The sequence below is a fragment of the Aethalodelphis obliquidens genome, unplaced genomic scaffold (assembly GCF_003676395.1).
Source record: "Aethalodelphis obliquidens isolate GAN/ISIS:26980383/991018 unplaced genomic scaffold, ASM367639v1 scaffold28, whole genome shotgun sequence".
Taxonomy (NCBI): domain Eukaryota; kingdom Metazoa; phylum Chordata; class Mammalia; order Artiodactyla; family Delphinidae; genus Aethalodelphis; species Aethalodelphis obliquidens.
Window position 1 is genome coordinate 5095425 of NW_020837972.1, and position 14947 is coordinate 5110371.

The 14947-nt window shown below is 51.1% G+C and overlaps 1 protein-coding gene across 1 annotated transcript in view; it reads right to left on the reverse strand.

Moving 5' to 3' along the window:
- MYO18B (myosin XVIIIB) overlaps nt 1-14947 on the reverse strand; it is a 226745-nt gene that overhangs the window by 203588 nt on the left and 8210 nt on the right. Inside the window, exons 5-9 of the mRNA XM_027125285.1 lie at nt 13399-13597; nt 11267-11409; nt 10313-10413; nt 9223-9286; nt 101-245 (exon numbers count right to left, since the gene is read on the reverse strand). Coding sequence (XP_026981086.1) covers nt 101-245; nt 9223-9286; nt 10313-10413; nt 11267-11409; nt 13399-13597 — 652 coding nt within the window. The remainder of the gene's footprint in view (nt 1-100; nt 246-9222; nt 9287-10312; nt 10414-11266; nt 11410-13398; nt 13598-14947) is intronic.

Consider the following 14947-nt stretch of genomic DNA (forward strand, 5'->3'; position numbering starts at 1 on the left):
CAGGCTGACCCTGTCCCACCTCACGGAAAGAAGGGCCTTGTCAGGCACCTGCTGGTGGAGACAGCCGGCAGCCCAGGTGAGTCCGGCGGCAAGCACGTACCTTTGCAGGCCCCCGCTGCACCCAGGTGGTAGATGGCTGCCAACACCCGCCAAATGGCCCTCTGCTCGCTCTCCAAAATGCCCAGCGTCTCCATGGCGCCCTGGAGCTGGGCGAAGGCAGCTGCCGCCCTCTGCTTGTCTTCAGGCTGAGAGCAAGGGGAGAGAGGAAGACAAACAGGCCGTCACGGTGGAGGAAATGCAAACTTGCAAGTGGAAGCAGGGCGCGGTCTGAGGGGAATGTGTGGTCATTTTACGACCATGGCAAATCACCCACGATTAAGCTGGGGAGTACTGACACACGGAACTCAGGCTGCTGGGAAAGTTACAAAAATCATTTCCATCTGACTTCGGAAGGCGACATGATTTTTATTCACTCGTGTGTTCATTCAACAGATTTACTGAGGCTCTGCACCATGCTGGGCTCTGGAGAGACAGAGATGAGCGAAATCCAGAACTTGACTTTGAGGACCTCTCAAGCTAGGAGTGGAAAGAGACTTAAAAACAACTAAGTGCGAAACAGCTAAGTGGGGGACTGTGGGATCTCAGAGGAGGGCCTGGCCAATTAATCCCACTCGAGAGAGTCAAAGAGAATGTCGCAGAAGATGAGACAAGATTGTGATTGAAGTCTGAAAGACAAATAGGTAGAGCTGACCAACTGGATGGGATAGAAGACCTGGCGGGCAGAGGGGACAACGGGAACAAAGGACATCTTTGGAGACAACAGGTGTTCAACTGAACGTGGACAGAGAAGCAGGTATTTTTGGAGGTGGGGCAGACAGAGTGGGGGAGGAAATAAGCACGAGAAGCTGGCCGGTGCCATGGAGAAGGCCTCAAACACAGTATGAAAGGGCATAGGCTTAAAACTCCAGCCACAATGGACAAACACGCATCCTTATTTACACTCCTGGACCCGGGGCAGACACCACCAATCGAGGAAGACCCCACAGCAAACCAGCGAGTCCAGATCCTTTTTGGGATGTCCCCCCTTGCAGCCCCACCCAATGGTCTGCCTCAGCAACTGAAACAGACCCTGTCTGCCATCCCCGGGGCACGCAGAGGGAAACTGCCGAAGATTTTTAAGCAGGAAAGAGAAAATAGCATGAGCAGATGTTTATGGGTTGTAGGGTGTCACTTTTCCTTTTTCAGATTTATGATCCCCATTATGTTTGCTTTTTTTAAAAAATAAATTTATATATTTATTTATCTATTTTTTTTTGGCTGCCTTGGGTCTTCATTGCTGTGCACGGGCCTCCTCTAGTTGCGGCGAGCAGGGGCTATTCTTCGTTGTGGTGCGTGGGCTTCTCATTGCAGTGGCCTCTTTTGTTGCAGACGGGCTCTAGGTGCGTGGGCTTCAGTAGTTGTGGCACGTAGGCTCCGTAGTTGTGGCTCATGGGCTCTAGAGCACCGGCTCAGTAGTTATGGCGCACGGGCTTAGTTGCTCTGCAACATGTGGGATCTTCCTGGACCAGGGCTCGAACCCGTGTCCCCTGCACTGGCAGGTGGATTCTCAACCACTGTGCCACCAGGGAAGTTCCCCCAATTATGTCTGATTGAATATTAAAATTAGTCTGAAACTCCTAACTCCACACATGCCATCTGGCCAAGGAGACGCGACCCAGAAGCCTGCTGGGTTGAGAGGAAGTGAGCTGGGGATGAGAATTCTTTCGTCAATAGTCCTCCAACAGATAATGAGGACCTGATTTGCACTTGGCCTGTTGACAGAGCTTGGGTGATGAACTGCAAGCTGTCAAAGCTGGAAGGTCCTTGAATTTTATGGAGTCCAATGCTTAGAGTGGGGACAACGCTTGCCCAAGGTCACACGGCAAGTTAGTATCAGATACAGGATTAGAATCAGGCTTTCTGACTCCCCGTCCAGGCCACTTGTCCCCTCCACTCAAGCCACTTCTTCTAACTGCGAAAGAAACCTGCAAGGATCATTGACCTATTGGGACACTGTCAAAGCACGCAGTGACATTGAGAGATTCGCTGTGGAAACATTTCAATTAATAGCAAAAGCATGTTCCACTGATCCATCGTATTTCTGGGGCACCACAGGACCACAAAAACCCTAGCAACGAGGAGCTCAACCTAGCAACTGCAGCTGCTCCGCTGGAGCAAACGGAGGAGAGGAAGGCATCTTACCAACATGCTCTTGGTTATTTATGAGATTTCAACGTAGCAGAGAAAGGACACCAAAAGGACAGTGGCAACACATTTATTATGGCTCCCACTGTCAGCCATGAGCATTTGACTTTAAATTACAGGCAGACTCCATCATCTGCCACTTCGCTCATACGAACAGGAGGATTAGAAAACTTCCACTAAAGCTTGTTTGCTGCTTTTTCTCTCCTCCCCACCTCCCCCAGTCTCTGCTGCAACAGAAGACACGGAGGGATGAATATATATGCTTCTGATCTAAAGCAATCAGAATCACGAGGATGTTTACAGTTCCCTAAAGTTCTAGGGAGCCAGACACCTCTGCATAATGTCCTGACAAAAGCCAGTCCCTGCCTCAAAATCACGAAAATAGAGATCAGATCAGTGGGATAAATCAACTCACGGCCAAAATGTCTACCAAGAAGAGAACGGATAAACAGTGGGTGGTCCAGCCAGGGCACAGTAATGGGGTACCACGCAGCAATGAAAAAGATCACGTCACTGATCATGCAAGCACGTGTATGAACCCCCCAGATTCCACGTGAGACAAAGGAGCCATGCACAAAAGAACATGCACTGTGGATTCTGGTTACATGAAGTCCAGATGTGGCAAAACTACCCTACGGGAAGAGAAGTTCGGATGATAACTCAGGTGGGAGGGATGCCTCTGATGGGGTGGGGACTCAAGGGAGCCTTTACTGGAACGAGGAATGTTCTAGATGTTGAGCTGGTGTGGGGTCGCAGGTGCGTGTAAGAATATAATCATCACTGAGTTGTACACTTAAAATTAGTGCTTTCATAAACATTTGACTGTATGTCTCAACTGAATTGAAAAAAAGAAGTGAAAAAGTAACAGCTGACTCAGAAGATGCCCAGGCTTCATCTGATGCAATTAAAGACTCAAGGTTACCCCAAGATGGCAGGTGATTTAGTGCAAAAACTAAAATCCAAAATGTGCTCTCCACATTCAGCTGGGCTGCACTTAGAGCACGCAGGAGATCCCGACAATGCAGAGAGGGGCCAGGTTTGGATTTGGAGGCAGACGCAACTGCGTGTTCTCTCGGCTCTGCGTCCCTGCGGTGTGACGGCACAAATCTCTTGCCCTTGCGCTGCAGGCTCAGTTTCCACGACTGTAGAATGAAAATAACAGCCAAACCTCCTCCCAGGCCACCGTGAGGATTAAATGAGTTGAAGTGTGTAAAGCACCAGCACAGCGCCCAGCACACAGTGGCACTCAGTTAATGCTGGGCTCGACCCCATGCCTTTGCCCAGGCTGTCAGGCCTTCCAGGGACACCTTCCCTGCTGCTGCACAGCAGTCCCTGGCAAGTGAATCAGGCGTGGCCCGTCCTTGAGGGGCTCCCAGTCCAATAAGGGGGACAGATGTGCAGACACTGACAGCACAGGGTGAGTGCTGGGCCTGGGGAGGGGTAAGGAGGCGACTTCTGGGAAGAAGCACTGTATGAAGCCACCAGCACGAGCAGGAGAAGCGGGCGCTGGGCAGGCAGGCAGGCAGGGTCTCCTAGCAGAAGGGCGCGGGGCTGGAAGACATGGTGTGTTAGGTGCCAAGTTCCCTGAGGGGGCACGTGCAGGTCTCTCTCACAGGGTGCAGGGCCGCAGAAAGCCACGGTCTGCAGCTGGGCGCTGCCCTCTGGTGGAGGGCGTGGCACCGGGGGCCTCCCTGGCTGAGGGAACCGGCCCCTGGAGTTCTGCCCCTCGCTATAAGCACAGTTCGGGCCAGGGGTCGCACTCTGCTTCACGGGGATGTAAACCACACCCCCTCCTCCAGAGCCAGGGTGGGCTCCCCTGTGTCTCTACAACCAACCAACCCAGGGCTGGAAGGATTCCCACGGTTCCAGCCCCTGGATCTGGAGCCGGATCTGGGAGGGAAATGCAGAACACTGACTCTATTCATTTGCAAAAGAAACGTGGGTGCCTGCACAGGTGGGTGAACTTGACGGAGACCACGGGGAGGGCAGGACAGGTGTCCAGCCATAGCCAGGGACTCCCTTTACCTCAACACGGACGGGTCCACGTTCTCTCCGGGCACTGCAAGTCCATTTAAGGAGGGAGAAGAGAAGGGTTAACTGAGCACCTACAATGCTGCACTAGGTGCTCTTACCTTGTAAGGCAGTTGTGAGTCTCTCCAATTGTCAGAGGAGAAATTGATTGAGGCTCAGAGAGGCTAAGGCACTTGCCCAAGGCCGCCCAGGTGGGGAGGGACAGAGTCACTATACGCCAGATTCTCTACTGAGCACCTACCCTAGGAGCAGACCGAGGATCAGGGTGTTGCTCCACCCATTCCACAGGGGGAAAAACTGAAGCTGAGAGAGAAGAAGTGACCCAAGGGTGCACACTGGGGCACATCCCAGAGCACGCGGTCTTCAGCCCGGGCACAGACCTGAGATGACGGCAAGGGACGAACAAGAGAGACCATTTGGAGTCAGGCCAACCTGGATTCCCTGCTTCTGCCACTTAAAAGCTGTGTGCCCTTAAGCAAGTAGTTTCACCTCTCTGAGCCTGATTACTCCTCCCGACCAACAGATGTGATAATAATCCCTTCTGTCAAAGGGTCCTTAGGAGAATTAAGTAAGAGAAAGCTCCTGGCAGAGCCCCTGGCAGGAGTGCCTGATTCCCCATCCTTCTGTCTGGAGCCCATTCCTCCACAGTTGACGCCTGGGTCATAAAAAATAAATGCGCCTCGGGCCAAAGCCTGGCTGCTGCCAGCCAGAAGCAAACTGCTGGGAGGCGAGGATTATTATTATTATTATGACCACTGCTGCTGGTACTTTTTTAAAACATCAGTCTAGGTGGAGGAAAAATAAATTATAAAGAAGAAAATAATATGAAAGCTTTGTGATTTCAAATGTGTCCTGGTGTCCTAACGGATCTCAAATAAGTTCCATTTAAAGCTGAAATGTGGGGTTTCCCTGGTGGCGCAGTGCTTAAGAATCCGCCTGCCAATGCAGGGGACACAGGTTCGAGCCCTGGTCCGGGAAGGGAAGATCCCACCTGCTGCGGAGCAACTAAGCCCGTGCGCCACAACTGCTGAGCCTGCACTCTAGAGCCCGTGCTCCGAAACAAGAGAAGCCACCACAGTGAGAAGCCCATGCACTGCAATGAAGACCCAATGCAGCCAAAAATAAAATAACTAAATTTTATAGATAAATAAGTAAGTAAAAGCTGAAATGTGGCAGGCAGGGAGGACGCAGTGCAGGGACCAGGAGGGGAAGCTGGCCATCAGCGAGCGAAGGCGGCCACGGAGGGCCAACACCACCCCAAGGGCCGGCTTCCCCACAACCTGGCCCTGCTCCAGCTGACAGCCCCCCGGGCCCACACCCTCACCCTGTGCTCTGCAACCACTGCACTGCTGGCTCTCCCCTGGCGTTGCCCCTGCATCAGGAGCTCAGTGCAGCAGGAAGGCTGGCCTCACTGCACCTGCCTAACTTCTCTCACAGTCCAAGACCAGCTTGTACTCACCTCCTCCAGGTAGCCCTCTCTGATACAACTTCAACCCTCCAGGCCTGCCCGTATAATATTTGGGACACACTTAAGTTAAAAAAAAATATTTGATGTTTATGTGAAACTCGAATTTAACTGGGCATCATGTACTTTCTCCAGCTTCACTGAATTATAACTGACAAATAAAAATTGTATATTTTTAGGTGTGCAACGTGAGGATTTGATACAGACAAACGTTGTAAAATTATTACCGCAATGAAGTTAACCAATACACCCATCACCTCACATAGTTGCCGTTTCTTGGTGTGTGGTAAGAACACGGAAGTTCTACTCTCCCAGGATGTCTCAAATGCACAGTAAGTCCAATACTATTAACTACAGTCACCGTGCTCTTAGATCAGTTACAAGATGAATGTGGCCTAGGCGTCCCATATTTTTATTTGCTGACTCTGGCGACTTCGGGGGCTTGTACTTAGCAACTCTCATTCTTGGGTGATTTCCTGACCACCAAATTCCTTCACTGAGCCAGTACCTGATGGCCCAATCCCAGAAAACTAGCCCAGGCTTGTATCAAAGACTGACGAATTTCCAGCTTGTATTTTTGCTCTTAGAGAACAAAGAAGACACTCTCCATACCTGCCAGGTAGCAGGGTGAGAACAAAGAAATACCTACCAGTTCCCACAGACCAACTGGTCTAAAAAACAGCCCCCAGAAACACACAAAAAAAGAAAGCCACTTCAAACACCTCCTTGACTGGGTCCACACTGTGCCCCATTCCTGTATGCAAACTGTGAACAAGCATGTCAGGCTGAGATGCTCACGAGGGTCTGGCTGGAGCCCTTCTCCTCCTCAAAACCAAGAAAACGAACAACAATGCTCTTGCTGATTCAAATGGATACATGGGGCCCAACCTCATTCAAGAAAACCCAGCACTGGGATAGCCTCGCATCCCCTGCCGTCCTGGGGCCAGTCTGGGCTCCTAGCGGCCAGAAACCAGGGGGAGAAGAGGCATGAGAGAAGAACATACTGCAAGTCCCCCCGGTGGAGGGGGGTGTCAGGCAGGTGAAGCCGGGGGAGCCGCTCACCTCACTTCATCCCACTCCACTCACTGTCGAAACAGACTCACCAACAGTGGTTCTCAAAGCGGGGTCCCTGGACCCACAGCCTCAGCATCACCTGGGGACTTGTGAGAAATCAGATTCTCAGGCCCTAGCCCAGACCTACTTAATCAGCAACTCTGTGGATAGTACCCAGCAGAGAGACAGAGAGAGGGAGAGAGGGAGAGAGGGAGAGGGGGAGAGAGAGAGAGAGAGAGAGAGAGAGAGAGAGAGAGAGAGAGAGAGACAGCCTGCCTTACTGAGGTGTATTGGCAAAAATAAACCACTCATCTTTAACAAGTACACTGTGATAAGCTCTGACATATACACCCGTGAAAGCGTCAGCACTCAAGACAATGGACACATCCATCACCCGCAAAAGTTCCCTTTCATGATCCTCTCTCCCCTCCTCCTGCAACCAAAACCCCGAGCAACCACTGACCTGTCTGCTGTCACAGCGGATTCATTTGTATTTTCTAGAGTTTCAAGTACACGGGGTTATATGGTTGTACTCTTTCATCTGAGATTTTTCACTCAGCACAATTATTTTGAGAGCCATCATGTTCTTGGGTTTATCAGCCGTTCATCGTTATTACTGAGTAGTATACTACCTTTATGGTTTTCTACAATGAATTCATCCATTCACCTGTTAATAGACATTTTGGGTAGTTTCTAGGTTTGGGCTCTTACACATAAAACTGCTAATGAACTTTCATGTAAAATAAATTTTGCACGGATGTACACTTCCATTCTCCTGCATAAATACCTAGGAGTAGACTAGCGTGCCACATGGGAGGTGTATGTTTAACTTTGTAAGAGACCGTTTTCCAACATGGTGCACTATTTTCCACTCCCATCAGCAGGGTATGAGAGTTCCAGTTACCCCACATTCTCACCAGCATTGGTATGATCAATCTTTTCAAGTGTAGACACTCCAGTAATTGTGTAGTAGTATTTCATCGTGGTTCGAGTTTCAATTTCTTTAATGACTAAGGAGGTTTAATATACTTTCACATGCCATCTAAGTACCTTCTTTGGGGAAGTCTATGTTGAAATCTTTTGTCCATCTTTTTTGTTGGGTTATTTATGAGTTCTGAAAGTCATTTATAAATTCTGGATTCAAAGACTTTATCAGATATGTGATTTGCAAGTATTTTCTCCCAGTCTGTGGCTTGTATTTTCATATTAATAGTGACACTCAAAGAGCAGAAGTTCTTAATTTCAACAAAGTGCAATTCATCAAATTGTTCTCTCATGGACTGTGCTTTTGGGGTCATATCTATGAAGCCTTTGCCCGATCCAAAGTTACAGAAATTTTCCTCCTATCTTCTTCTAGAAATTTTATGATTTTAAGTTTTACATTAAGGTCTATGATCCATTTTATTTGGTCAATTTTTGTACATGGTGTGAATCTGTGGACTGAAATTCTTTTTTTTTGCATGACGATACCAAATTATTCCAGCGCCATTTGTTTCCCCGACATGTATGTTTGGGAAAGTGCTTCAGAGTAGAAATGATTCACTCCCCTCTGCCTGGTAAACTCCTACTCATCCTTCAAAACCCAGGTCAGATGTCCCCTTGGCTAAGAAGCCTTCCCTGACTGAGGCCAAGGAGCTTTCATCTATCCTCTGGTGTACAGAATGTTGTACAAACTCTGGCATTTCTCTTATCCCACATGATTGCATTAATTCCCAAGTATTTCTCTCTTGATAGGGTGAAAATTCAGGGATGAGGACCATAATCCCAACACTCAGCACAGGCCTGGCACAGAGGGTAATGGTAGGAGTGGGGGTGGGGGTGGGTGACTCAAAACAATTTTTAAAATATAAAAAAATAAATAAAAGAATAAACAAGTGAACAATGTGCTTTTTTAAACAACTGAATACCACCTCTCAAGGCCCTACTCACAGGGCCCATCTTCCAGGAAGCCACATTAATCATCAACAATATTTCCTAAGAAAACTGCCACTGACTGAGGCAATCCAAGCCCAGTGCTAGCTGCTTTCTGCACATCGTTTCATTTAATCCTGACAACAGGTCCATGAGGCAGATGCCGCTACTATTGTTATTTTACCAAAGAGAACACAGACATTCAGAGAGGCTAGGGTCCATGCCTGAGGTCTCATATCTAGCAAGTGTCAGAGCCGGGGTTAGAACCCAGACAGCCTGTCCCAGAGACCGCGCCCTTACCTCTACACAAACCACCTCCTCCTGGTTCCCTTTATTTGCACAAGACTCATTTCCCTGACAAGCCCAGGCCCCATAAAGGCAACCCTGCCTCCCCCACATGACCAGCCCTTGCCAACTACTCACCCCAGTGGCAGAGGGACGAGTCACACAGGGGACCCTCCCATCTTGGCCACGGGGACACAGACACTCACTCACACCCAGAAGGACCTCCTCTTTACCTTAGGCCACACGCCCATGCCGAAGGAGCTGCTGTCTGCCAGCTGGTGCAGGTACAGTTCTGTCCTGGAAACAGAGAACGGACCAGAAGTAAGGGAGGACCCACCCACCCCAGTGGCCTGGAGGGCAGGTGGTCACCATGGCATGGGGCTCCACACAGCGCCCCAGGCGGCCCCAGCGTCTGCCTCAGGCCCTGGCCCTACCTCCCGAATATTCCTCACTTGCTGCCCTCACTGGGCCCTTCTTAAGTGAAGGCCTTCCAAAAGCTTCCTTACTCCTGTTACCCTGCTCTGAAAACTGGGAGTTTCCTCTCTAATCTGCCCTCTCTCCAAAGGGTAAGGTGCCCCTCTGGCCTTAGCCAGGAGGCTCAGGACAGGTTGGGCCTGCCCTTCAGACGGGGGTGGAAGGCAGGAGACAAATGATGGGGGACGCAGAGGGAAATTGAAAATTATCCCCCCTCGCCTGGGGTGAGCACTCCCTGGAGCTTCACTAGATAGAACCTTATTCATGCAACAGATGAGGAAACCAAGGCTCAGAGACAGGGAGCCACATGTCCAAGAATTCCCAGGAGTCAGCGAGGGGCAGAGATGACTCCCTGGGCCACCTCCCCCAGAAGGCCCTCCCAGATGAGTCTTCTGGCTTCTCTGCTGTTCCACCTGGTGCCTCCTCGCCCTGAGGTACCTCAGGTGCACCCAAGCCTCTCACAGAGTTTAGGAGCTTCTGGAAGATTTGGGGTCTGCTGTTCCTTGCCCACCTCCCACGCTGCTGTCAGAACCTGTACTGAAATGTCACCGTCACAGCAGACAGCCTCCACCACCCCGCAGCGGGTATAAAGAACCATATGTGAATTGTCTCACTTAATCCTGTAAGGGCAGTCAAGGGACTATTCCCACGGAGGTTCAGAGCAGGTGACGCCTGGCCAGGTTCACCCAGCCCAGGAGCAGTACCAGGCAGCTGGAATCAGAGGCCAGATTCCTAACCACTGGGCTCTACTACCTCTCAGCTCTAGGCAGAGGTAGGGCTGGGGCCTTGGAGAGCGGGGGCCCTTTGTCTCACTGCCCTCGGCCGTCCCTGCTCAGCCCAGTCGCTCACCTGAGATCCAGGTCCAATCCGGCTAGCATCTGGGAGAAAACCTCGAAATTACCTTCCCCTTCCAGCTGCCGGGCCACGTGGCTCTTCTCCAACAGCATCGTCTGCCAGGGGAGAGGACAGGCACTCGGTCAGCACGAGGCCGCGCTAGGTTGCCTGCACACCCCCACCAACCCCCAGGCCCACTCTTCAAGGCAGCACCTAAGGCCCCAACTTGGCTGGACACCTCCAAATCAAAACATGCCAGTCCTTTGTCTCACTGAGTCCAGTCCAAAGTCTCACTTTGTCTCTCAGAGTCCAGGCAGGGAATCAACGCATGCAACAGGCTCATTCCGATGAAGAAATCCAAGGGTACTAACAATTAGCCCACAGCCGCCCTCCAACACACTCGTGTGCAACCGAAGCCCTTAATAACTTGGCGCACATGGTGATGCTCGGTAGACTTCCAGGGCCGGGACAGAAAGGGATTTATCGGGCACCAGCGAGTCTGGATATTCTCCCAGCTCCACATACAAACAACCCTTCTAATAATCTAATCCTATTTTCTGTTCAAACAGAATGTTTGCGGGGGGGGGGGGGGGGGGGGGGGGGCCGGGTGATTTCAGAGAGAGGAACGAACAGGCCATGTGCCTGTCACACACGGGCTGCCGCGGCAGGCCAGCGAGCGTCTGTTTAATTTCGGCTTACGCTTTTAAGACCCAGCTAATGAGCGACTGAATTATGTATCTACTCATGAATATTTCATCCCTGTGATACTCCGAGGCACAGACGAGCCGGCACGCTCGGGGAGGAGATGCCTGGGCACTGAGCGAGGTGGGGAGGAGCTGGCTTTGGCCTGGGGAGCGATGACCATTTAGACATTCCAGGGTTCCAGCTGGAGGCGTGGGCCCTGCTGAGTGGGGCTGAGGCTACTGGAGCCCTGAAGAACCCCCTCTCCCTCCCACCCAGGAGCCTCACCTGGAGCTGGGCGGCCGTGACTCGGCCTGTGGCGTTGAAGTCCAGTGACATCACCATGGAGAACCGGGTGGCACAGCGGCTATGGCCGGTGGACACAGAGCCAAAGGCCCGGAGGACAGTGAAGGTGGCTCGAATCTTCTCCACTGGTGGGGCGCGGACAGGGCATCAGCCGTGGCCCGGGTGCTGCCATCCCCACCTCTCACAGGACCCCAAGCCTGCCCCAGGCCCCAGCGGGGCCCCCTCCACTCCCCCAACTCAGCTCTAAGCCACACCTCTTCCACTGCTGGGCCGGCCCTGTGCTGCAAGTAGGGGCACGGGGGGAGCAAGAGTGAGCCCAGAAGGGGAGATATACACACCTAGGATTGGTACGATCTGAGTGATAAGGGCTGCCCTAGGGCCTCCTGGGCCTGGTGGACTCTAGGAGGAGGGCAGGGTATTAACATTCCTGGACCTGCTCTCAGGGAACACTCCATCACAGCAGGCTCAAAAAGCCCTGCAGTCCCCACACACGAGCACCCACTATGTGCTAGGCACCTGGATACAGCCTAGCCTGACTTCCACTCCCCCAACACACACTTTCAGCAGAACTACATTCTGGGAGGGCCAAGACTGGTGCCTCTCCCTGCTGTATCCCCAGTTCCTAACAGGGCTCTAACCTGGGCCAGGTGCAGAACAGGTGATCAGTAAAGCACTGGAATAACCCCAGTGGAGAAGCAGGATAGTACAATGGTTAAACAAGCTTGAATATGGCCTCTCCCCCTTGTTAGTCACCTGATTCGTAGTGAATTAATTAACCTCCCTGTGCCTCGGAAACCCCATCTATAAGATAGGGGTGATAATAGTACTTACCTACCTCACGTGGTTGCAACAAAGACTAAAAGATTTAATAATGTAAAGTGCTCAGAACACGCTCCAAATGTGGTGGTGTTATTATTATGTTTGTTATTATTAGAAAAGCAATACTGCCTGGGCCATATATTCCCAGCAGGGGGAATACTGCCCCCAAGAGGGCAGAAACTGATTCTTGAGGATGGGGGCAGTTTTCCTTTCTTATGTATAGAATAGGGCACAGATACATATATGTCTGTGTCTGTATATATATACACATATACCCACACACTGCATAAACAAATACATGGTGAATCTGTGGCATTAAATTTTCATGGCGGGAGACGATTAGGAGAAAGAACAATTAAAAAGGCTCCTCAGAGGGGCAACAATACATTGAGAACACTGGCCCAGGGGTAACAGCTCTGGAGCCAAACTGTCTGTGTTTGAATCTTGGTGCTAGGATGTATGAGCTGTGTGGCCTTGGGCAAGCTGGTTAACCTCCCTGCGTTTTAATAGCCTCATCTATAAAATTCAAATAATAATAATGTCTAACTTATAGGGATGTTTTAAATAATAAGTAAGTTGACCTGCTTGGAATAGAGCCTGGCACAAGCATTTACCACGATCACCATCAACATTGTAACTATCATCATCGACACTCTTTTTTACTGAAGTGTAGTTGATTTACAATGTTGACACTCTTTCTTTAATGCCCAGCCCAAACATCATTTCCTCGAGGAAGGCCCCCAGCCCCTCCTCTGCGCTCCCTCCGCCTCTCCCCTCCCCAGCTCGGCCAGCAAGTGGTGCAGAGCGTTGGAGTCCGGCACAGATGTGCAGCCGAGTCTCCCTTCCGGCCGTCAGCGCCTCCTTGCCTTTGTTTTTTACTTATCGGGTCCTCCACACAGTCCAGTGGGCTGTGCGCTGCACAAGGACGCCACACCTAAGGGCACAGCATTTCTATCAGACAGCCATAGGCCTGTATGCTTATTAGGATGATGGCTCAGAACGTGGCAGTCAAGCGTTTGGTTCTAACAATGTCAATGTGTGATGACCTTTCCACATATGGCAGTGAGTGTCTTAGGCAAGGAGTAGCTGTTTCTAATTCACACAAAAGTACCCAACAGACTAGGGGTGGCCCTGCCCAGAAGCCAGCACAGGGTCTGCACACAGGCGCTCAAGGAACGCTAGCTGAGCGGATATAAGAGCGAGCTGCCCAGCACCCCCTCCGACTCTCCCTTCCCTTCCCCCACGCCACTGCCCCCGCCACGTCCCAGCTGCACGTCACCTGGAGACCACTGTACCTGAGACCCTGCCATCCACACTGCCTGCCATCCCCACCAGGTGCTCCAGGACCTGCTCGCAGCAGGTGGTCTTGCCAGCACCGCTGCGGCCCAGGGCCACGATGCTCTGGTCCCTCTGCTGGCTCAGCAGAGCCCAGTACGCCCGCTGGGCCAGGGAGACAACGTGGGTGGGTAGGCCATCCTGGCAGCTCCTGGGCACCTGCAGGAAGATCGCCGGCATCAGCTTTCCCACCCAGCTGGGGCCCAGGGAGCACTCCAGAGCTCCAACCCGGCCTCAAGCCCAGATCCACGTCCACGCCTCCCATCCTACTCCAGCCTTGTCAGAGACGTCGTGCATTTCTCTGGGGAGAGCCCAGCCTGGAGATCTAGTCCTGCCATAGGCTCGCTGTGAGCTCTTGGGCAGCCTCGGACCCTGCTCTGAGCCTGGCCTCTTCTTGCGCCAATGAGAGGCTTGAACTAGAGCTGCATTAGCTCATGGGGCTCATCTCACTTGCTACACAAAGGACTGGATCGTACCTGTCTGAAATGAAGCAGGTGGATAAAATGGCTCAACTCATGAGTGACGTCTGCCATGGAAACAGAACAGGGCATGGGGGAACTGGCAGTACGTGTACTATGTATTTGCTGTAGCAGATTTAGATACCGGAAGCCCCTTTGACTTCATTCATTCATCCATCCGTACATTCATTCACTCAGGAAAAAAAATATATTCATTGAGTGTCTACTACGTAGCAGGCACTATCCCAGGCACTGGGGACACAACACTACTCAAGGCGAATAAAGGAAGTCTCTGCCAACCGTGAGGAGATATTATTATACACCTATTAAGATGGCTGAAAAACCTGTTTTTAATTCTTTTGACACCCTACCAAGTTCTGGTTAAGATGCAGAGCAAGTGGAATTCTCCCACAATGCTACACAACACAGCCACTCTGGAGAAGAGCTTGGCAGCCTCTTTTACAGTGATACGTGCACTCGTCACACAACTGAGCAATCCCACTCCTAGCTATTTACCCAAGAGAAATGAACATTTGTGTTCACCAAAAAACCCTCTCTGTCACTGGTTATACTGAGTATGTATTCAGAATCATCAACAAACTAGAAACAACCCAAACGTCCCTCAACTAAAGAACTAAGATAACCAACCACCCTGGTTTTAGCACCGAAAGTCCCTTGTCCCAGAAAAACCATTCCCTCCCACGGAAACCAGGACAACTGGTCCCCCTCTGAACAGATAAACAAAGCTGTGCGATAAAATACAATAGAATAAAAGAGCTAACGGCTCACAGCTGCAACAATAGGGTGAATCTCAATGCGCTGCGCATTGTGATACGTGGAAGAAGCCGATCCCAAAGGTTACACGCTGTACAATTCCATTTATATGACTTTTCAGAAAAGGCAAAACTAGGGAAAAGGGACAAAAGAACAGATTAGTGGCTGCCAAGGGCGGGACATGGGGGAGGGGTTGGCCACAAGGGTATGGAGAACTTTTGGGGGTGATGGGAACTGTCCTGTAATTGATGGCGGAGACAGTTTCACAACTATACGT